The 21,935-nt window shown below is 47.2% G+C and overlaps 1 protein-coding gene across 4 annotated transcripts in view; it reads right to left on the bottom strand.

Annotated features, from left to right (window-relative positions):
- Window positions 1–5,064: 5,064 nt before the first annotated feature.
- Window positions 5,065–21,935, bottom strand: part of SEPTIN6 (septin 6) — a 67,226-nt gene continuing 50,355 nt past the window's right edge. Inside the window, exons 7-11 of one of the 4 annotated variants that reach the window (XM_077889324.1) lie at window positions 20,001–20,169; window positions 16,544–16,676; window positions 15,011–15,201; window positions 12,756–12,800; window positions 8,743–9,475 (exon numbers count right to left, since the gene is read on the bottom strand). In XM_077889324.1, the coding sequence (XP_077745450.1) occupies window positions 12,797–12,800; window positions 15,011–15,201; window positions 16,544–16,676; window positions 20,001–20,169 (497 nt within the window). In that variant the 3' untranslated portion in view covers window positions 8,743–9,475; window positions 12,756–12,796. Of the gene's footprint in view, window positions 6,049–6,249; window positions 8,031–8,742; window positions 9,476–12,755; window positions 12,801–15,010; window positions 15,202–16,543; window positions 16,677–20,000; window positions 20,170–21,935 lie in introns of those variants that run through there. The other 3 variants (XM_077889323.1, XM_077889321.1, XM_077889322.1) reach the window with 3 other exon arrangements.

Here is a 21,935-nt window from a genome sequence, read left to right as displayed (position 1 = left end):
TCTTCTTGAGGAATGTTTCGTAGCAGATTAAAAGCAATAGCTAGGAGCTCCCACTGGCCAAATATTGGTAATTTGAGCATCAAAATTATTAAGGACAGCAATGAACTATTGAAAAAAATGGGAAGCCATAAATCCACAGTGTACTAAGCAGATGAAGAAGTAATGTGGGAGAAGGGAGGGCCTTGGCTTACAATCGAACACTATGTGCTGACTGATAAATATGAAGGGAGTGCTGGAGTTGGAAAATCATCATTTTGTAGATGGATTCAGGCAAGAATTATCAATAGATGCTAAATCTCAGGGGAAATTTTTGACGAGGAGTAGGATATCTGCATGGACTTATAGTTTCTCCCCACAAATTGTTTATTAGTAGCAAAGAAGGGGGAAAAACCCAATAATTATATAGTTGAGAAATTGGGCAACAACTTGACTCAAAATGAGAACAATGTATTTTTTAAAGATTTTATTTATTCATGAGAGACACACACAGAGGCAGAGACACAGGCAGAGGGAGAAGCAGGCTCCATGCAGGGAGCCCGATGTGGGACTCAATCCCAGGACCCCGGGATCATGCCCTGAGCCGAAGGCAGATGCTCAACAGCTGAACTACCCAGGTGTCCCGAGAACAATCTATTTTTAGATTGGGATTTTTAAAATATCAATGTCATGAGGTGCCTGGCTTGCTTAGTTGGTTAAGTGAATCATTCTTGATTTCATCTCAGGTCATGATCTCTGGGTTGTAAGAGCGAGACCTGTGTTGGGCTCCACACTGGGCATGGAGCCTGCTTAAGATTCTCTTTCCCTCTGCTCCCTCTCCTGCACATGCATACATTGATAATATATATCAATGTCAAAACAGACAAAGGAAGAGTCTAGATTAAAGGAGCATAGACAGGACACAATGGGTGATCCTAGACTAAATCCTATATGGCAAGAAAAAAATGCTATAAATCATGTTATTCAATAGATACAGGTGTTGTAAAAATGTTAAATTTACTGAACTTGATAACTGTGATTATATAAGAGAACATCCTTATTTTTTTTTATTGGAGTTCAATTTGCCAACATATAGCATAACACCCAGTGCTCATCCCATCAAGTGCCCCCCTCAGTGCCCGTCACCCAGTCTTTATTATTAGGAAATGCCCACAAATATTTACGGGAAAAGAGCCATGATACATGTAAATTACCTTCAAATAGTTCAGAAAAAAAAAATGTATAGCTATCCATAGATCTATATCTGTATACACAGAGCACCCAATGATAAAGCAAACGAGGCAAATTGTTATCAACTGGTGAATCTGAGTCAAGAGTATGTGGATATACTTTATAGTATTCTCATAACTCAATTCCAAAATTAAATGTTTGAAAAGTGCAATAGGGGCAGCCTGGGTGGCTCAGCAGTTTAGCGCCACCTTTAGCCCAGGGCCTGATCCTGGAGAGCCGGGATCGAGTCCCATGTCGGGCTCCCTGTATGCAGCCTGCTTCTCCCTCTGCCTGTGTCTCTGCCTCTCTCTCTGTCTCTCATGAATAAATAAATAAAATCTTTTTAAAAAATGAAAAGTGCAATAGTTGGGCACCTGAGCGGCTCAGTGGTTGAGCATCTGCCTTTGACTCAGAACGTGATCCCAGGGTCCTAGGATCGAGTCCCACATCGGGCTACCTGCAAGGAGTCTGCTTCTCCTTCTCTCAATATCTCTGCGTCTCTCTGTGTCTCTCATGAATATATAAAAATCTTTTTTTAAAGTGTAATAGCTCCCTACAATGCTAAAGAATCTCAATCTAGCTACCTCTTAATTACATGTTGTTGTGTATTGGCTCTTGACTGGGCTTTCTGACAGGCTATAAATGATGTTCCTACCCATAGGAAGCTTACCATCTCTTGAGAAGGGAGGTCTCTCAAACAGGAGGCAGAAAAGATGATAAAAGTTCAACTAGAAAGTATGAAAATGGGGATCCCTGGGTGGTGCAGCGGTTTGGCGCCTGCCTTTGGCCCAGGGTGCGATCCTGGAGACCCGGGATCGAATCCCACGTTGGGCTCCCGGTGCATGGAGCCTGCTTCTCCCTCTGCCTATGTCTCTGCCTCTCTCACTCTCTGTGACTATCACAAATAAATAAAAATAAAAAAAGAAAGAAAGTATGAAAATGGAGAAGAGATCAGGGTATTTGGATGGGATCAAGAAAGACTTCAAGGAGAAAGAGGGGCCTGGGCCTCAAAAGCAGGATTTCAATCAGTAGAGGATATTTCAAAGTTAACCAATAGTTCATGTAACTCCAGGAGAGGCATGTGCAGGCTGATGAGCTGGAATGTTGACTGGATATTAGGAAGGATTGAAAAATAGGGCTGAGTAGATAAGATGTGGCTAGTCTGTAAGTCCCTCAAGAGCAGTGTCTAACTAGATCTCATGCAACAATACACTCCATGGCATGGGGCACAGGGCCAAACCCACCGGGAAGTGTTCAATATATCCTTATTATTGGATTGAGGATGAGTAATTTAAGCCCCAAACCAAGATAAGGTGCTTGGCCCCAGGTCTACACATAACAGATAGACTTATAATTTTTATAGGTATTGAGCCTAGAGCAGGTACCTTCTAAAGTCCAAGCCAAACAAGGTAAGAGGTAGTGCAGGATCTGGATAGACACCAATGTCAAGGTAGGACCAGGTGCCAAAACTACTGTGAGGTACTACTGTCTGATGCACAACTCTTTCCAGGGGTACCCACATTTTAAAAGAATGACTTTGCAAGAAAACTGTGCTTTTAGCAAAGCAATGAATCTCCCATTTCAGATGAGTGAGGATACTGATTAACCTCAGTGCTTACAACTGGAGCCCTGGCTGCTAGGCCTTTTGGAGGGTTTCAGAGGCCCAGTTCTCTCCCTAGAAGCAGTTGGCATTGTCACCTGCTCAGCAGTGCTCCAGGAGCAGTCCCTCAATGCCACAGCAGCCCCCTGCCCCACATCTATGCTCTAGCAAAACTGTATGCAAATTTTAGTTAAGCCCATTCCTTGCACACACACACCCCCCCCCCCCACTAACTTGCATTAAGTTGTCAGCCATTTGTCTTCATTTTGGATTTCTCTTGACTGGCCAGTTACTTGTAACACCTTCAGGTTCAATGATACACCAACCAGCACTAAAATGCATTAGAAATGGGGTCGGCAAACTATGGCTCACGGCCCTGATCTGGTCCCACTGCCTGCATTTGTAAGGTCCTCATGCTAAGGATGGTTTTTACATTATCTGATGGCTGAAAAAAATCAAAAGAATAATAATTCAGGACATGGGAAAATGAAATTCATGTGTGAATTTCAAATTTCAGTATCTTTTAAAATAATTTATTTGTTTATTCATGAGAGACACAGAGGGAGAGGCAGAGACATAGGCAGAGGGAGAAGCAGGCTCCCTGTGGGGGAGCCCAATGCAGGACTTGGGACTTGATCCCAGGACCCCAGGATCATGCCCTGAACCAAAGGCTCAACCACTGAGCCACTGAGGTGCCCTGAAATTTCAGGATCTATAAATAAAGTTGTATTGGCACAAGGCCATGCTCACCCTTTGACATATTATCTATGGCTGCTTTTGCGCTACAGTGAACAGTTGCAGAAGCCACATTGCCTGCGAAGTGTAAAATAACTTACCAGATGGTCCTTTATAGAAAAAGTTTGCTGACCCCTGGCCTACAACAATGATTCTCCATATGGGACGATTTTGCCCCCCAGGAGACATTTTTGGTTATCACAGCTTGGGGGACGGGAGGGTGCTAGTGACATCTAGTGGGTAGGGATGCTCCTGAAGGTGTTACAAGGCATAGGACAGCCCCTATGACAAAGAATTCTCTGGCCTCAAATGTCAATAGTGCTGAGGTTGAGGAACCCTGGATAAGAGGAGCCTAAGGTACTTCAAGTAAAGGGAAAACTCTATCCTTAATAAGGGATATGGTTTATTGAACAACCAGGTTGTTAATTTACATTAGCTCATGTAGCTTTCACAATCACCCTGCAAGAGCATTACTTCTATTTTCCTTTTATAGAGAAGTTTTTAACCCAACTTGCCCCCGAGCACACACCGACAGCAAGGGTGTCTGGCTCCAGAGCCGGTGTTTTTCCACACACACTCGGTGCCTGCCACCGCTCAGTGACGTCACAAGCCACTGCTCTCTCCTGCCCTCTAGTGTGCGAGCTGCGCATACGCAGGTCAGTGTCGTTTCCTCGGGTTCGGAGAGGATAGGAACGGCTCTCCGGGTCTCGGGTCTCAGGTCTCCAGTCTCCAGCATTGGGCCAATCGGGAAATGAAACCGAGGGGAGAAAACCCTACCTTGATCGCAACCAGAATTGTAGAAAGCTAACCCTTCTCCCCTCTTGCCCACCTTAATAATGCTGGGGGCACCAGGAGGCTTCCCTCACTGGTAGACCCAACACATACAGTCCTACTTGCTATCTATACAAGTATTTTCAAGTTTTTTTTAAATTATTTATTTATTTATGATAGACATAGAGAGGCAGAGACACGGGAGGAGGGAGAAGCAGGCTCCATGCAGGGAACCCGACGCGGGACTCGATCCCGGACTCCAGGATCGCGCCCTGGGACAAAGGCAGGCGCTAAACCGCTGAGCCACCCAGGGATCCCATATTTTCAAGTCTTAATGGACAGTCAGGTTCATGAATTTCCGGGCGGCTCCCATCACAAGATTGAATGAAAGATGACATGCAGTTCAGAGTTCTTTTCCTTCAGGAACTAAAACTCACCAGAATCTTGCTTGGTAGGATCTGGAACTCCACTTTCTCCACCCTTTATCCTACATGATAATCAGCTCAATGCATCAGTTAAATACATGCTAATGAAGGAAAAGTAGGACTTCCTGCTCACCCCCACACTGCCCAAGGGAATTGCAGGCCCAAATGGAGAGGGGGGCACAAAGTAGCCCACCTACGAAGTTTGTGTATGGGCTTGCCTCCCTGAGCCTCTTCAGTCACCCACGTGGAAGGCAGATACCCACTCCTCCTGGGGCAAACCGTGGTGGAATACTTCACCTGACGATTTAAGATCAGATCACACAACCATTGAGCATTTCTTTGAATTTTATTGAAAATTGACATGGACATTAGAAAGGTATCAAGCTAAACAGTGCTGGTTTTGGGATGTTTCTCCTGGCGAATGAAAGCCCCAGAGGGACAGGGACCGGTCACACTTTTGAACAAAAAGAACAAAGAGAAGAAAGGAAAAACAAACACAGATTCTGGAAAACATGCAAAGAGGCTCTCTCAGGAGATGCCAGGACAGTGGAATGGCAATGGTTGTAGGGATGTACGGTAATGAGCACACTCACACGGATTTTGATGCAAGTTAAGCCAATGAATTCAACTCAGATTGATCAACATGAAAGCTCTCCTTGCCAATCCTAGGTTGTGCAGAAACCTCTCTCAAAACCCCAACTGGCCCTGGAGGGTTAAATGGAGTAATTTCGCTTACTAAGCTTAAACCCCCTCCTGCCTTTCTCTTCCCCACCTGAGTGTGAGTGGATCCATTTTCCCCCTTGCTGGGGGCAGGGTGGTCTGCAGAAGGCCCGTCAATGCTGAAGACTGGACTGTCGCTTGACTTTCTCTTCCATACTCAGAAATGTTTAATAGTGGCTGTAGACTGTCAACCCTTTGAACTGGAGAATCGGTGTTTAAAAAGGAAAATTGAAAAACGTGGACAACACTTCCACACCCACAGCTGAGGTCCTCCTGCCCCAGTCACTTACACTTGGGTGAGTCGTCCTGCAGTTCTCTCTCTGAGGTTACATTTGGTCCATTCTCCAGCTTGGAAGGTTCTTTTCCTGCCTTGGTTAGGTCAGGACAAGACATTTTCATTGAAAATACCATGTAAGCCAGGAGAGAGCTTCTTGCCTGGACACAGGACCACATGAACACCTGTTGAGTGTGTGGTGTGAGTATGTGCGCAGTTTGAGGGGAGGGGATTGGGTAGTTTCTGGTTTGAGACAATATAATGGCAGTCTTCTCCTTTAGACTTAGTGCAGCTGCTGAAGACAAGATTAAAAAAAGCTGGAGAGGGAGAGAGAAAGAGAAAGAAAACAGGAAATTAGCCAAAGAAAAAGGACATTCAAAGAAAGACAAGGCAAGGGGAGTGGGCAGTGTGAGGTAGCACAGATTATACTCGAAGAAGACAGGTTAGAAATGGAGTCACCGATGGACCATAACCACCTGGAACTCTGCTGAGAAGGTTTTAAGAACACCACACACCGGTTGAAGCTTCTTATTTTAATGGAAAACAGCCCCATGTGAATGCCAGATGATTAAAACCAAAACCAAAAGTGATCTGCACCGCAGCAAGGAAAAGCAAAGTTCTCGGCTTAAAACAAATGGCGTGTGAGTGTATGTGATCACATATGGGGATTTTTCAGGAAAGCCTTTCCATTCCAGTCTGGGAAAATTAAAAGCGCAGACCATTTCTGATGACTGGATTTGTTTCACCACAAGTTAACAGAGTACTCAGGGTATTTTAAAAAAATAACAATTGTACTGATTAAAAACCTTCTTCACTGAATGGGGGGGGGACCCCCTTTCTGTCGACAGTGAGAAAAGCTACCCAGGAAAATAACTATTTTAATCCTTTTAATCAACTTTCTAAAGGCCTTATGTTTACTCACAAGTTAGACTTTTTTTGTTTACCAAACTTCCTTGATTACAAGGATCATGTAGGGCACCTGTTGAACATTCGCAGGCCTGGGCCCCATTCCAGACTTCCAGGAAAACTGACCAGCCAACAGGCGCCGTCAGCAGAAACGCTCAGTTCAGGAGCTGGCCTGGAGTCCTCTGCTTTGCCCGCTCCTACCCACTCCATCCTCAGATATTTTTCTATGGGGGGAAAAAACCCTCAAAGGCCCTGCAATGCTAACTATTCATTTTCTCTGAACATCAAAGGACCTTGGTATCCAGCACCACATAGGAGAGGTTGAATCCATTTGTGAAACGGATCCAGAGTCAGGGGACACTGAATTTCGCCTGGCTTCTGCCACCAAGCAGCACTGGGACATATCGCAAGTCCCTCGACTTCTCCAGGTCTGTTTCCTTTGGGTTGCGTCTGACAGACCAAAATTTCTCCCTTGACACGAAATTCCTGCTTGGTCTCTGAAGTTTTCCCAAAGGCCAGGTGGCAGTCTGCTACTTATGAAGTTTTCAGAGCTCTTCAGGCCTCAAGTAGTTAATGTGTAAACAAATGCAAATGAGGGCCCTATTATTTGTGATGCAAATAATAACCCAGGGAAAAGGAGATCAGCTGGTCCTGTAAGTTTGGGATTCTTAGGAAAGCTGTAAAACTGGACGGAGAGACAGCAAAGCAGCAAATAAGATGCCTTTCCCAAGGAGACGTGTCAGCCCTAATTTAGCATCTCTCAGAGCTACTGGCTGAGTATTCACGTTTTTGTTTGTTTTGTTTGGAACCTCCAAGCATGGGGTCTCCTAAAATGCTCCACTGTGAGACTTGGATTTTTCTCAAGAAACTAGTGTATACTTCAAACTTGCCTCTGGCCACTAACCAATCAGTGACTCACCCCACAATACCCATCAAAACTGCACTCTTGCTCTGCCAACAAGAAAAAATAAAGGGTGTGTGTACGTTTGCTTTTTGTTTGCTCTACTTTACCACTTCCTTTTATTTATTACCTATTATGGAAGAGAGAGGGAAACCCCTCCCTCCCCATTCTCAATGCTTCAAAAAGCCCTGAAAATTTGGCACAGCCAGGTTTAACTGTGTGTTTTGGAAAATTAAAAAAATAAAAGGCGATCAAAAAAAAAAAAAAAGAGAGAGAGAGAAGAGTCATGATCAGTGCCAGTGGACTCGGAGGCAGAACTCAGAAGAGGTGGGACTCCAAGTGGAAGTACACGGCAGGGACAGGGGTGGGGGCTGCTGCCTGGCACCCCAAAGGAAAGCTGTCAGTTAAAATCAGAACCTTGGCTTTAAAAGGCTAAATGGAGTCCAGTCCAGCTGTAGCGGGGAATACTATTCAGTACACAGCCATGGATTACTGCAAAGGAAGGGCAGAAAAACGGAGCATTAGCCACACATCATTGCCAGGTGACCTTCAGCTCGCTCGCTTGCTCGCTCCCTCGCTCTCTCTTTCTTGCTGGCCAAATACCAAAGGCCATCGTACCTCGTGGCCCTGACAGTGGAGGGTTCTCTACTTCAAAGGGGTTCGCAAAGCCACCAGCAGATGGGTCCATTATAAAAATTGGGGCTGGAATCTTTTTTAAAATATCACATCCTTAGACTGGAGATAAAGTCAGGGAACCTTCTGAGATGCAACATGTCTTCTTTCCTCCCCAGCGGATTGTCTCACCTCTTCCTATGAGGGGGTGTGGGGGGGTGGAGGGTGGGGAATGCATGCAAAATACAGATCAAAACTCATCACATGCACCAAATAAACAGACTGGAAGACTCAGCAGAGCAAAAAACTGAAAACACTGCTTCTCTGGGGTTTTTTGTTTTTTTCTATCTCTAATTTCTCTCTTGATCTCGTGGAATATCATTGCTTTAAATTTCATCTGTGTGAAGATTAATCCCTAATTTATGTTTCCCTGGTTAACACTGCTTCTTTGACCACCCAGTTTGGCAGCTTCCAACATGAACCTGCTCCTGGGCCCTGCCCGACTGGGATGGTGCAGAGCCCTAAGGGAGGTTATAGGGATAGTGAGGCACTGCAGAAGAGTTCCAGAAGTCTATTATTGAAGACACTAGGCTGGTAATAATATTCAGGTTTATTCTTCCCTCTGCATTTGTAGGGTACCCAGAATTATAGAGAGCAGAAATGTATGCCATTTTCTTCAGCAGTCATGCTTTCTGGAAAGGGCTTGGCGTAAATAAACTCGTTCTGGACTTCTAACGCAACTTTAGTGCACTTACTTAGAGCAACTCAAAACTGGGAAAGACTGGGCTGAGAGGCCAGAACAAAAGGCACCAGAGTGTCTCCTTTTGGAGCCCTCTCAGAAGGGGCCAGGCTCCCGTTGGGGGTTGGGGGTGCTCAAGGAAGCCCAGGGCCTGGACAGTAACGGGAATGATCAGCGCTTACCCAGCCCTGGTGGAGGCAGATACTTCAGGGAACCAAGCACCGATCAGAATTGGAACAGGGGAGCTGATGGTGGAGACTAGCAGATGGGACCCTTGAACACGTTAGGGTCTGGCAAAGATGGTGGGGAAGGGGTTGGTGGAGTGGGGGGGGGTTGGCAGGTTGGGGGGTGGGTGGGGCAACGGGAGGGGGACTGGGATGCACAAGCCATCTCTGAGCCATGTGACTGCTGGCTTCTTGACCAGAGGCCAGACACCATCCTCAGACCCCCAAGGCTTCTATAAACTTTGGCAGGAAGAGAGGGGAGGGCATGGGCTGTGTGCCCCTTCAGACGTGTTAAGGGGGAGTTAGAGAAAGTGAGGCCCAGCTCTGGTGCGCAGGAAAAGGGCGTCTACAGGAAGCCCAAACTGAAAATGAAAAGAGAACTTGGGTTAATGAATGGATGGATTAATGTACAACAATAACAACAACAGCAACAAAAAGGTTAGAAGAAAATTGTCATGATGACTAATGGATAAATTAGAATACAGCTATGTTAGAATAAGGTCTCATCGCATTGGCTCCTGGGAACATGCTTTCATGCGTGCGCCCCCACACACCTCTAAGTGGCAGTAGAGTGGCACGAGCTAAGCAAAATAATTATCAACAGCCCCGAGAATACTTTATCTCTTCTGAATTACTAGGTCCTAACGCCCACCCAGACACTATACAGGAGTCCTGTCACCAAATCTCTGGGGTGCCTCAGGCCACTGGGTAGAAGGCCAGGCTCTCAGCCACGAATTGCCTTGTCTTATAGGGAAAGCAGATGAGGTGGAGGTTTCTCCTCAGTTAGACTCTGGAGCAGCCCCAGTTAGCTAACTGGTACCCCCCTCCCAGGGGCAAGATTGCTTGAGAAGTATCTAGGGATGGCTGAGGGGTCTGCAATAGGGTCCAGACCACAGTTACCTGAAAACCTGAACTATGGCAATCCATTATGGGTCTGTGTTCACACAGCACTTTGACTTTTCTCTCATGTAAACTTCATGCCAGGGACATTTACAGAGCAAGTAGCATCAATCTCCATTCAACATAGGAGGAGACCGGGGAACACAGATACCAGCTGACTTTTCCGTGGTCACAAAGAAAGAGTCACAGGGTCAGAGATTGTTTCCCTTGGCTGTTTGATCAAGACTCTTTCCATCACACTGCAGTGTTGAGAACTCCTTGCCTGTGTTTCTAAGCCTCTGTTTATTGCCCAAAGAATACATCTATCTCATTAAATCAAGGCTGTTAGATGTCTAGGGGGGCTGTTACAAGCACATGCATATGGGAGTATGTTTGAACATTGAGTCACCTTCCTCAGACCGAATACATCCATACAGCTCTCCACACACGCACCTCTTTTCTCCTCTCTCTCTCTCTCGTAAATAGCCATTTATGCTAGGAATTAGGAGTTCTGCATTCTTGTTCCAGTTCTGCCACTAACTTGCTGTGTGACCCCTGGTAAGTCTCTGAAATTCCCCACTCCTTCATTCGCTCATTGGCAAACTGAAGATGATTCCTTTCTGCTCTACCTCACAGGACTGTTGTAAGGTGAAAATTATATGTCATCTGGGGAAACCCTTTGAAAAGCATTAAAATGCCATACGAATGCTCACCTCTTATTTTAGTCTTTGTCTACTTTCCCCGGGAAGAGAGACTTAAACAACCCGGTGATGGCCTATATTCTGGGCTGTGTCGGAAGGTGGACCTATTTTGGCACATGTATACTGTCCACATACTGTGCACACCTCCCTAAGAGCCAAGGGGCCAATAACCATTGAGGCATAGTAGCCACAACTGTGTAGGATCCCAGGGGAATTTCTCTTACAATTGCAGAGTGCGGGCCCCTAGCGCCTCCAGCAATTTCAAAACCCACTGAGGAACAGCAGGCCTCCCCTCAGCCCACACTCCAGTTAATGAGGCCTGGCCTTTGTGATCTGCGCCTGGAATGAGAGCTTTGGGGAGGGGACAGGCTGCCTCTGTGGCTTTCAGATCCCTTGGAGCCTCCCTCCCTTATTTGGTTTGGAACCGCTCTTGCGGTCCGCTGGGGAAAAGCCTGCCAGGAAAAGCCAACCTCCTTGGGGTTGGGGTTGGCTGTTCCCACTGTTGGCCAATTGCCTCTCACTTGTACAGCATGGCTTTAATTATAGTTTTGCCAGAATTCATTTTCATATTGGCTACTAACAAGGATTTGGAAACCTGAACCAAATTGTGTCAAGCCATGTGCACTGCAAGCTGAATCAACTGAAATCTAACCTCCCAGGATACATCTTTCTTGTGGTCCTTACTGAACATGGGCAAACAAATGAACTGAATTCCTACGAGTGCCAGACACTTTGCTAGGCATGAGAGTCGGCAGTAGACTGATGCTCTAGAAATTCAAAGTCTTCCCAAATGGAGTTTAATTCCCATCAACTAACAGGGGCTCCACCACTTGCCTTCAAGCCAGACAATATATCATTTCATTGTTCTTTTAGGGTTGTTTCCTTTGGCCCAATTTCAGGGGCCTTACGTTTCAGAAGCCTCTGTGGACTTCCTCTTAGAGATTTGCTTGAAAGTAGGATGTTTTGCCAGCTGCCCGAAGTCCCCAGAGCAATAGCTACAGCAATCAGTTTGGCGACTAAACAGCAGGCTCTCTATTTAAATCATAAACTACATTGGTGAGTGGGGAGAAGTCTTCTCAGTATTTTATATTCCCTGATCCAAACAAACCAAACATAAAAGGCATTTATGAGACAACCAGGGTATTCGGAGCACTGGCTAGAAATTTTATGTTAACAAATTGTTAATTTTTTAGGTGTGCTAATGGTGGTTTTGTGGTTATGTTTTTTTAAGAGTCATTATCTCTTAGAGATTCCTGCTAAAGTATCTACAGATGAAAAGATACAGCTTTTGCTTTACAATAATCCAGCAGGTTTGGGATAATAGATGAGATGGCATTGGCCATATGTTGACAGTTGTCTGGGGGCTGGGTCGTGGGCACATGGGGTTTCATTATACCATCTTCTCTCTTGTTCCTGTTTAGAAGTTTCTATGGTAAGGTTTAAAAAATAGCAATAAGCCTAATTATGTTCCTAATTATGTTCCCTCCCTACTCACTGAGTCTAAAAGAACAGATAGAAGGTGCTTAATCATTGGTATAATCAACCTATAAACTATTACAAGCTGCTTCCACTTTTATTATAGTTTTTGGGGGAGGCACACAGCGAAAGGAAATTTGAGAATTTGAACCCCTTGGATAAGAAATAGCCACCAGAGGGAAATAGAGAAGCAAGTTTCCATTGACTTGGAACATTCCCAAACCTGGGGGTCAAGGCCACTCTGACATTGTAAGACAGACTTGCAAGCCCAGTGATTTCCCTCATCGCTACACGTTAGTTAATTTTGAAAGCAATGATTAAGGCATGAGATACTGATCACAGGATCTACCTATGCTACTTAACTGTTCTAGCAGCAAGTCTGAAAACACTCCACTTTTCATCATGCAGGCAAACATTCCACATGTACACTTGAGACTACAGCAAACTATTTCTTAATACTGTCAGTCACAAGAGCTAGGAGAGTGAAGCACTTTTTTTCATGATTAGATATTTGTGTTGGGTGGGGGGCGGGATTTGGCTTTTGTAGAAGCCACTGCCAGTTCTACTTAGAGTTAATAAAGCTTACCAGGACCCAGGGTCTCATGCAGCATGCAGCAAACAGCAGAGTTAACTGTAAAACAGTAAGAGCTGATGAAGATGGAGTGAGCTTGAGGAGAAATCCAATATTATGAGTTGACGCAAACAACGAAGGTTAGCGATCAAAGGAAACGAGGAAGAGAGGGTGGGAGAGAGGGACGGTGGGCTGGTAGGGACCCCTAAAACACCGGTACTCTCTTAATCTCTTTAAGGGCAGCCAAAGGAAGTTCTGAATGTGTGACTCCATTAGATCCAACCACCATCTTTTAAGAGTCAGTGCCCACTACCCCCACTTCTGCCCTCAAAACCTATCCCCGCCATCATCACCATGGGCCCTGAGTGGCACAGATGTAAAGAAAGGTTTTCCAGAAGTTAGCCAACTTTTCATGGAATTACAGAAGCAGCCCAGGCCTGGGGCCATTTATATATCTGGAAGGAAGGAAGAGGACAGTCTATTTTGTCAGAACCTGGTCACTAATATGAGGTGCCACATGCCAGCAAGGCCTTCACCCATCTCAGAGTTGGGAAAGGTGCTGTCACCAATCCCAAATATTCCTGGAGACTGGAGAGACATGTCTCCCTATGTAGGGTCTTCTGCCTGGAGTGGGAGAGGGGAGATCAGTTCATGTGAGACAACTAAGAGAGAGCCTGGTCTGGGAGGAACTTCCACTGAACATCTAAGTAGGGAATATTTATAGTTTAGTGTCAGTGGGGTTCAAACAAAGGAATCTCCTAATTCCTGCAAGCAGGCTGTGAGGCTGCCCCAGGGATTGAGTTAATAAATACCACAGGCCAAGAAGGCAACAGGTTAGAACGAGGAGACAAATTTAGGTTTTTCTGATCTTAAAAATAGGAACCCTTTCCTGCAGGTGCAACTAACACACAAGGCCCAATCAGTTAATATACAGTATGTCCAAAGAGGCTTTTTTTTCTGACTAGTTAAACTTTATCCATCAGGTAACACCAAATCAAGGTCATGAGTGAGTGAATCTGACACAGAGTGTGGTGACTCAGTAACAAAAATCTGTGGACTAGTGGGTAAACGTGTTCAAATTACACTTTTGAATAAATGGATCGCAAAATCGAGTGCCTTCAAATATTAACTGTCGTACTGTTGTACAGAAGTCACTGTCTCATTCCTAAGTGATCAGCCAGGCCCAGAGGAAAGGAGGATGTTTCCCTCCTTCTGGCAGATATCCAGCAGCTGAGCCAGGGACAGGTTGCTGAGAACAAAAGGTATCGACCACGGGCACTTTTTGGATCCTCAGGCCCTTTGGGTAAGGACATGGCCCAACACTCCATGTGAGGGCCCCCCAAGTCTCGCAGCACAAGCAACTCCAGCATAAGGGACCCCGGCATAGTTTCCTGGCGCTGCCCAGGTCCCACCAGAAATCCTTTCCTCTCCTCTGGTTCCGGGACGATGGATGGGGAGCTCCAGCCAGCAAAGCCTGCAGTCAGCTCAGGGTTATGGACCCACATGTAAGCAGGAGCCCCTGCTCTCCTGCCTTACCACACACCAGGGGAGATAGAGGGACAGACTGTGCCATCACTGCCCAGCTTAAGGATGGGGCACGTGGAGTCTACTACCATCTGGGGGCTCCCCAGTAAGCTCTCAGCACCTCAGGCCAGGAGCAATGAAGCAGCCAAGAGAGAGGGATGGCATAGGGTGGGAGACCTGGACTGGGCTGCAGCTAAGTGAGAAAATGGGGCTGGGGGGCTTCAGGCATGGGGAGGTGAACCCCTCAAACACAGGACAAACAAGGCGGCCTGTGAGCCAGATCAGCACCAACCTCTTGGGGAGGAAGAGGGTGCCCAGAGGCTTCTGCTTGAGGTGCCCTCTCTCCTCTACCCTCTGGGGGGGGGGTCCCTCTTTTCATTCACCTCTTTCTTACAACACTACAGATTTCATGGTTTCCTCCTTGCTTGCTCCCCTCCCACATTCCACATTCCATTTGCCTGTCTTCTATCCCTCCCTCTCCTCCTACCTAGAGCTTACAGGGCTTTCCCAAAAGCAAAGCAGAGGGGCTGTGCCCCTGGGGACTACAACCCTCCCCTATTCTCACCTCCCCCAACTCAGGGGACACAAAGACCAGTTACAGGGACCGAAATGCATTTGTCAGTCTACAGGTCACCTCTGGCCACTACCCCTCAGCATGAGGCCTCCACCGGAGTCTCCAGGCCCTGCACTGAGGGGATGAGCAGGAGTAGGAAGGAGTCACAGGCCCAGAGCAGCCTACCACTTACTTTTTCTTTTCTTTGTCCCTTTTCAGAGTCTGTGAGCCTCCAGCCTGCGAGCCCTGGGACTGGAGCAGCTCAGCTGCTGTCTTTCTCTGTTTGAAGGCGTTCACTTCATCGTCCAGGGATTTCTTCTTATCCTCCAGCTTCTTCTTCTCGTCCTGGTGTAGTTTCTTCAGGCGGTCAAACTTCTCATGCAGCTGGCAGGGGAGCACAGGGAGTCTGAGGAGTGTCCCCTGGGAACAGCTCCTCGAGGAGCCAAGCCCAGGGTTAAGTGGGGACCGGCAGGGCTGCCATCCTGCAGGACTGGGGGACCTGAGGAGACATTTCTGCCAGGGACTGCCCCGATGGCACCAAGGCACCATGTTCTGGGGAAGTCCCTTCTCCTGTCACTTCACCTCCACATTTCTGCTCTTGAATGTAGTCACAGAACTATTATTAATGAATAGTAATTAATAATTAGCATCAAGAAATATTCTGTGATTCTCTGTGTTTTATGAGGAAACAGGAGGTCAGAGAAGTTAAGGAATTTGCCCAAGGTTAATCCATTCTTTAGAGGATTATATAGCGAGATCGCCCAATGTGAGTGGGGCCCCTGCCTTTCCTTACCCCCTCCGGTCAAGGAGGATCACCATGGGTTGCAGAGAAAACCTCAGCAATGCCAAAGCTGGTCAAAGGAAATACTTGTCCTCAGACATGGAAGGAGATAAAAGAGTTTTATAAAATGGAATGAGGGCAGAGACCTCAGCTTTGACCAAGGGGAGACTCAGCTAGCCCTGAATAGAACCAGACACCCAAAGGAGAACAGTACAAATACTGAGTATTTCTTTTGAGGATTCTGGAGAGAATTTAGGATTCCGTAGCACTCAAAGCGTACCATGTAGGAGGTCAGGTCTCCAGGTCTTACAGGTATTTGGGACTTAGTAAGGGGTGGTGGATGACAGGCCTGCTGTCTAGACCAGCTTTTTACTAGTCCCTTGGGGTACGGTGGTGGTCAGTTGCTCTAACCTAGTTTCTGTCTATTGGCCTTTCATTCATTTATCTTTGAGATCCTCTCACCTCTCCTCCAAACGTACTGGGTGGCATTTTCTTTTGGAAAGGGAAACTGAAAAAAAAAAATCCGATATCCATGCCACGGACTCTGGTCTTGACTCTTGAGCAGTATTGCCCAACAGAACTTTCTACGGTGATGAAAATGTTCTATATCTGTGCTGTCCAATAGGACACACAGTAGTTGCAGGACAACTTAGCATGTGGCTAATGGGACTGGGGGACTGAGTTTTAAATTTTATTTAATTTAAATTCATTTAAATATAAGTAGCATGGCTACCATTTGGGAGAGGGCGGCTCTAGAGAATAAAGTAACCGCCTGGCCTTGGGGAATGAGGGATGAAGAAGACACAGATCTTGCTGCGGCCTTCCCTTGGTACCAGCCAAGGCAGGGCTGCAGATGCCTTGCCCCATTCCTGCCTGGAAGCTGCGGGGCTCTGCCCAAGCTCAGCCCCGTCTTCCTGCCTGTTGGACAGTCAGGGTCATATTTACCTCTTTCTCTGCCTCTTTAAGTTCAGCTTCTTTCTCTTTGACTCTCTGGACGAACATCTGTCTCATCTCCTCTTCTTTTTTCTGGAGCTCCCCTAGGAACTCATTCCTTTTGGCCTCATATGTCTCCTGTAAGCTGCAAATATGGTCAGGTTAATTCCCCTGCCTTTATTTATTTATTTATTTATTTATTTATTTATTTATTTATTTTCCCCTGCCTTTAGAATGGCTCTTATTCAATGAAAACTGGCTCCAGTGGTCCTCCTTGGGTTCCCCACCACCACCACCATCCTCCTTTTCCCCAATTCTGAGACAGGTGCAAAAACATAACCACAAAGCTGTAGGCAGCTGGCCTGGCATGTGACAGCAGGGTCACAAGGCTGCTTAAGGGGGGGCGGGGCAGACCTGGTGAACTAACATATTTACAACTGGAAGTGACTCAGAACACCTGTTTCTCTGCCCTGGTGATACAGATGAGGAAAGAGACCAGAGAGGCAAGGTGATTTGCTCAAGACCACACAGCTAGTTACAGGCAAGGGAGGGACCCGAAGCTGGGTCTCTCATCTTAATCTGGGTCCTTCCTCTGCACTGGACTCCCAGGTTCTGGCTCTGAAACTGACCACATTAATGAACTATTTCAAAAAAACACTTGATGAGATTCCATTGTGTGCTACGCACAGGACTCAGTGATACTATGCTAGTCATTCAACATCTCAAGCCAACAGCCACTGTGCCCACCATCAAGGAACTCACGGTCTACCTGGGAGATGCCTGAGCCAAGTCTCCCTGCCCCCAGCCTCAGGTTTAAAGCAACAGGAGCCAGCCTAGTGAAGAAGAGGAGGAATCATGCTCCAAAGAGGGCAGATGTGGAAGGGCACACGTGGAGAGAGGATGATGTACTTGGGGAGCCAGGCAGAGTCCAACATGGCCGGAGACGATCACAGAAGCTGTGGAGTACAGGGAGGTGGGGTTCCTGAGTCTCGCAGGAAAGACTGGGTGTTGGATGCCACATTACAGGCCTGGTCATTTATCCATGGCAGGGTTTCAAGCAGGAGGACTGACTTCATGCAATTTGAAAATGAGAAAGACCACCCTGGCTGTTGCATGAAGGAGAGACTTCCCAACAATCCAAATAAATGATTGGATCTCTCACTTCCATAAGAAAGCCATAAAAAATAATGAGATCTTGTCATATGGCCCGATATGGATGGAGCTAGGAGGTGTAAGGCTAGGTGAAATAAGTCAGTCCGAGAAAGACAAATGCCATGTAATTTCACTCATAAGTGCAACTTAAGAAACGAAACAAACGAATAAAGAAAAAAGAGGCAAACCCAGACCCTTAAATACAGAGAACAAACCGTGGTTGCCAAGGGGGCGGTGGGTGGCACATGAAGGAAACAGGATAAAAAGAAATGATGGGATCTGAATGTTAAGGGCTGGTAGAGATGAAGGATTTGGGGGAACTTAAGAACAGTGAGGGAAGCAGGACTCCTAGGACTTGGGGACGCCTGAGTGGCTCTGTGGTTGAGCATCTGCCTTTGGCTCAGGGCGTGATCCTGGAATCCTTGGATCGAGTCCCACATCGGGCTCCTGGCAGAAAGCCTGCTTCTGTCTCTGTCTATGTCTCTGCCTCTTTTTCTGTGTCTCTCATAAATAAATTTTTAAAAAAATCTTTTTTAAAAAAAGGAACTCCTAGGACTTGGAAGGAATTTCAAATGATTTGAGTGTTTTGGCTTGGGCAACCAGGTGGATGGTGGAATCATGAAGTGCAGCAGGGAATGCTGGAAAAGGGGCACGTTTAAAAAGGAAGATGAACTGAAACTTAGACCGCTGGACTTTTTGAGGTACGTCCTCCGTGGGACGTCTGAGCGAGAATATCTGGTAGGCAGTTGGAGCAATGGGCTTGGAGTTCAAAAGTAAGATTTTGCGTGGGAGTCATTTCTTTCTAGGTGGGAAGTAGGGCCGATAGTAGAAAGAAGCTGCTGCCAAGAGAACACAGAGTGACAGGAGCAGGGGCCTGAGGAGAGACCCCTGGGGCATACCAACATGTAAAGGAAAAAGCTGAAGAAGAGGAGTCTGCCAATGAGACCCAGAGGGTAGCGAGAGAGAAGGACTTGAACCAGCCAGGCCAGTGCTTAAAAAGCCAAAGGCTGAGAGAATTTCAGCAAAGAGGCAGTAGGGAGGAATATCTAACGTTCAGGTGAAATCGGAAAAGATGGGACTCAGAGGCCCCATCATGGCCAGTCAATGTGATTGTTGACCTCAGAGAGAGGCATTTCAGAGGCGCAGGGGTGGGGGGCAGGAGCCAGTAAATACAAACAACTCTTTTTCTCACCAGAGCTAAACTTCTTGAAAGAGCAGGGAATGGTGAGGAGGAGGAGCTAAGGGAGCTGTTTCTTCAGGATGCGCATGTTTGCATGCAATAAGGGAAGAAGACTCAGGTAAACAGGCGTTCAGAATGGAGCAGGAGGAGGGGAGGGGCCTAGAGAGGAACCGGCAGAGGCACACCTCTTCCCCCACAGATGCAGATTAAAGCTATGGGAGGGGAAGGAGAGAGCAAACCGAGGGAGTGCCCACCAGAGAGATAAGCACAATTTCCTCCATCCCAGCAGCTCCAGCAGCCCCTGCCCCTGAAGGGGAGCGAGTCCACCCTTCTGGAACCAGGCATCCCTGCAGGACTGGCCATGCTCTGCCCAGAGGCCAAGAGGCCAACTTCGTGCTCTGAAGCACCCCCCTCCCGTCCTAACTGAGGCCTGGCACTTCCTGAGGGGGCACTGAGCTGTAACAAAGAACACCACCAGGTAATTTAAAATGTGGGGCGTATGTCTTGCATCACGCATACAGATCAGACGAGGACACTTGGCAGACGGCTCCTGTGGGCCTAATAAACTGCTTTCGGAGACATGCCTCTCCTCTGAAAGCTTCTCAGATTCGGATTTGAGAAGTATAAAAAGGATTAACATCTGGTGGTCAAAACAAAACTTGCACCCGAACTTCGGCACTAAGGACAGCACCTGAAGAGCCTGAAGGTCCCTGATGTGCGTGTGCAACAACTGTAACCGGGTCCCATCTGGTCCCATAGACTGGGTTTGGTAAGGGGAAGGAGGGGAAGGAGCCGCCCGGAAACCTGGCGGGGCAGAGGACAGGCACAGACTGCCATGCTGCAGAACAAAGCTCTGGCACAACTGACCGCAGCTGATGCCCGTGCGTGCGTGTGTGTGTGTGTGTGCGCGCGCGCGTGTGTCTGTGTGGCAGGGAGCCCATGGGCCTTGCTGGTCGTCTGGGCCTCCTCCCTGCGCTCACCAAGCCCAGCTCTGCCACTGCAGAGGGGACAAGTAGAAGGGGCAAGTGACAGCCCTGCTGCTGTAGGTCCCGGCACCTGTGTCTCACTTCCCTGGGTGATTCCTCCCCAGCCAGCCTTCCCCAGCCACTGGGTGGGCTGGGCTGGCCAGAGGGGTACCTGAAGGGTTTGCTGTCGGGGTCGGTGTCCTTGAAGCCCATCTCCTCCAGCTTGCAGCGCCGGTACAGCTCGTAGTGCCGGCTGTGGGTCTGCTCCCGGAGGTCATCCATGTTCACCCGGATCAGCATCTCCCGCAGCTTCACGAAGTCGCAGTGGGCCTCGTTCTCGACTGCACAGCAGGGGAGGGGGATTGAAAGCATACTGAAAGGAGGGCCAGAAGCAGCGGAAATGGATGAATGGAGAGGCCAGATGCCTCACAGCCACATTGCCTTTCCATCTGTGTACATGGAGCCTGTGAATTTGCCTCCTGACTCACTTTTCCACTGAAAAAGCACATGGAAAGTTACAGGGCTGACAGTAGTGGAAAACTGCAAGACCATAAAAAATATCTAAGAAAACATTCAGTAGCACCTCAACCCAAATTCACCAATCAGGCACTCAGGGGAATGTTCGTTTGCTCTTCACCACTTTTAGGCTAATAGCAAATGCACATTCAGCCATCTGTCCAATAAATATTTGCAGCATCTCTGCTCCTGCTATTGTGTGACTCACCGGGAATTCAGAAACGAAGTCATGGAGTCTTGCCCTAAGGAGCTTACAGTGTAGTGGAAGAAAAGATGCAAACAGACAAATATAATACAATGCAAAAATTACCAAAATGGAGGCATATGGCCAAGGTGCAGTGCAAGCTCAGAAGAGGGGAGCCCAAGAAGCACCAGCAGAGAGAAGGCTTCACCAGAGGCAACCCTTAAGATGACTCTTGAGGGAAGAATCAGAATTTATCAGGCAGATCAGCAAATAGCCCACACAAGGTCTCAACAAGGTTAGGCAAGGTTCCATAGCTAGCAAGTTGCAGTTAGGATTGAAATGCAGGCGATCTAAAGGAGAGGCAAAGGCTCTGAGCAGGTGCCAGGTCTCCAAAGAATAAAGGGGAAGAACTAGGACATCTATAGGTGGCAGTGAGACAAGGAGGGCTGTGGACCAAGGTGTGGCCCATCTGGATGGTAGGTAGTAGCTTCAAAGGAGGTGTTTTTTAGAGGATGGATAATGGCCTGAAAGCAGCAATGATGACCAGGACAAAGTGGACCTCACTTTCTAGCCTGAATGAACAAGCCTCCCTCCTCAAAAGAGTATGGCAAAGATTTGCATTTGGGCCAGTGGCCAAGAAGGACAGAAATAGACCAAATCATAACAAAGTGGACTTCCAGTTGGAACACAAGGTTGTGAGCAGTGTTCTGGTATGTGCCTCAGCCATGGCTGCGGTGGGGTTGCCTGAGATGATAAACTGACATAGTCACCCTAGGTTCTGTCTTCCAGGGCCAGGGAGAGGGGTGTGGGGGCAGGGAGGGGGTCCAGGATGACAGGTGGGCCTTGTGGCAGAGTAACCCTTCCAAAGCTTGGATGGGCTCACATAACCCTTCTGCTGAAAATCCATTGCCTTGGGGTACCTGGCTGGCTCAGTCGGAAGAACATTGCAACCCTTGATCTTGGGGTCGTGGGTTTGAGCCCCACATTGGGTGTAGAGATTATTTAAATAAATAAAACCTTAAAAGCTTTTCTTAAAGATCCATTTCCTTGGGGATAAAGCTCCTCGCTGCCATAGAACATAAGCTAATATTAAAAATCCCATCAGTCAGGCAACTTCTCAGGAATAGTTCTTCCTCCATCTCCAGACAGTGATCCCTGGTGGCCAGTCAGGAATGACTCCAAAAACAAAAACAAACAAAAAAACAAACAAACAAAAAACACAAAAATTTAAAAAAAAGGAGTGACTCCAAGGTCACTTGAACAGAACAGTGAACTCCAACTTATCAGAAAAACCTTCAAAAACCCTTTGTTGGTTAGGTGTGCGTGATCTAAATTAGAGGAAGTCACTGGAACCATGTCTGCTGGTTTCTCCTCATTTTACTTTAGGCTCCTGTCTCTCAGACCACA

The sequence above is a fragment of the Canis aureus genome, chromosome X (assembly GCF_053574225.1).
Source record: "Canis aureus isolate CA01 chromosome X, VMU_Caureus_v.1.0, whole genome shotgun sequence".
Classification (NCBI taxonomy): Eukaryota; Metazoa; Chordata; class Mammalia; order Carnivora; family Canidae; genus Canis; species Canis aureus.
The sequence above is the reverse complement of the archived record's forward strand: the minus strand, read 5'-3'. Positions and strand labels throughout refer to the sequence as shown.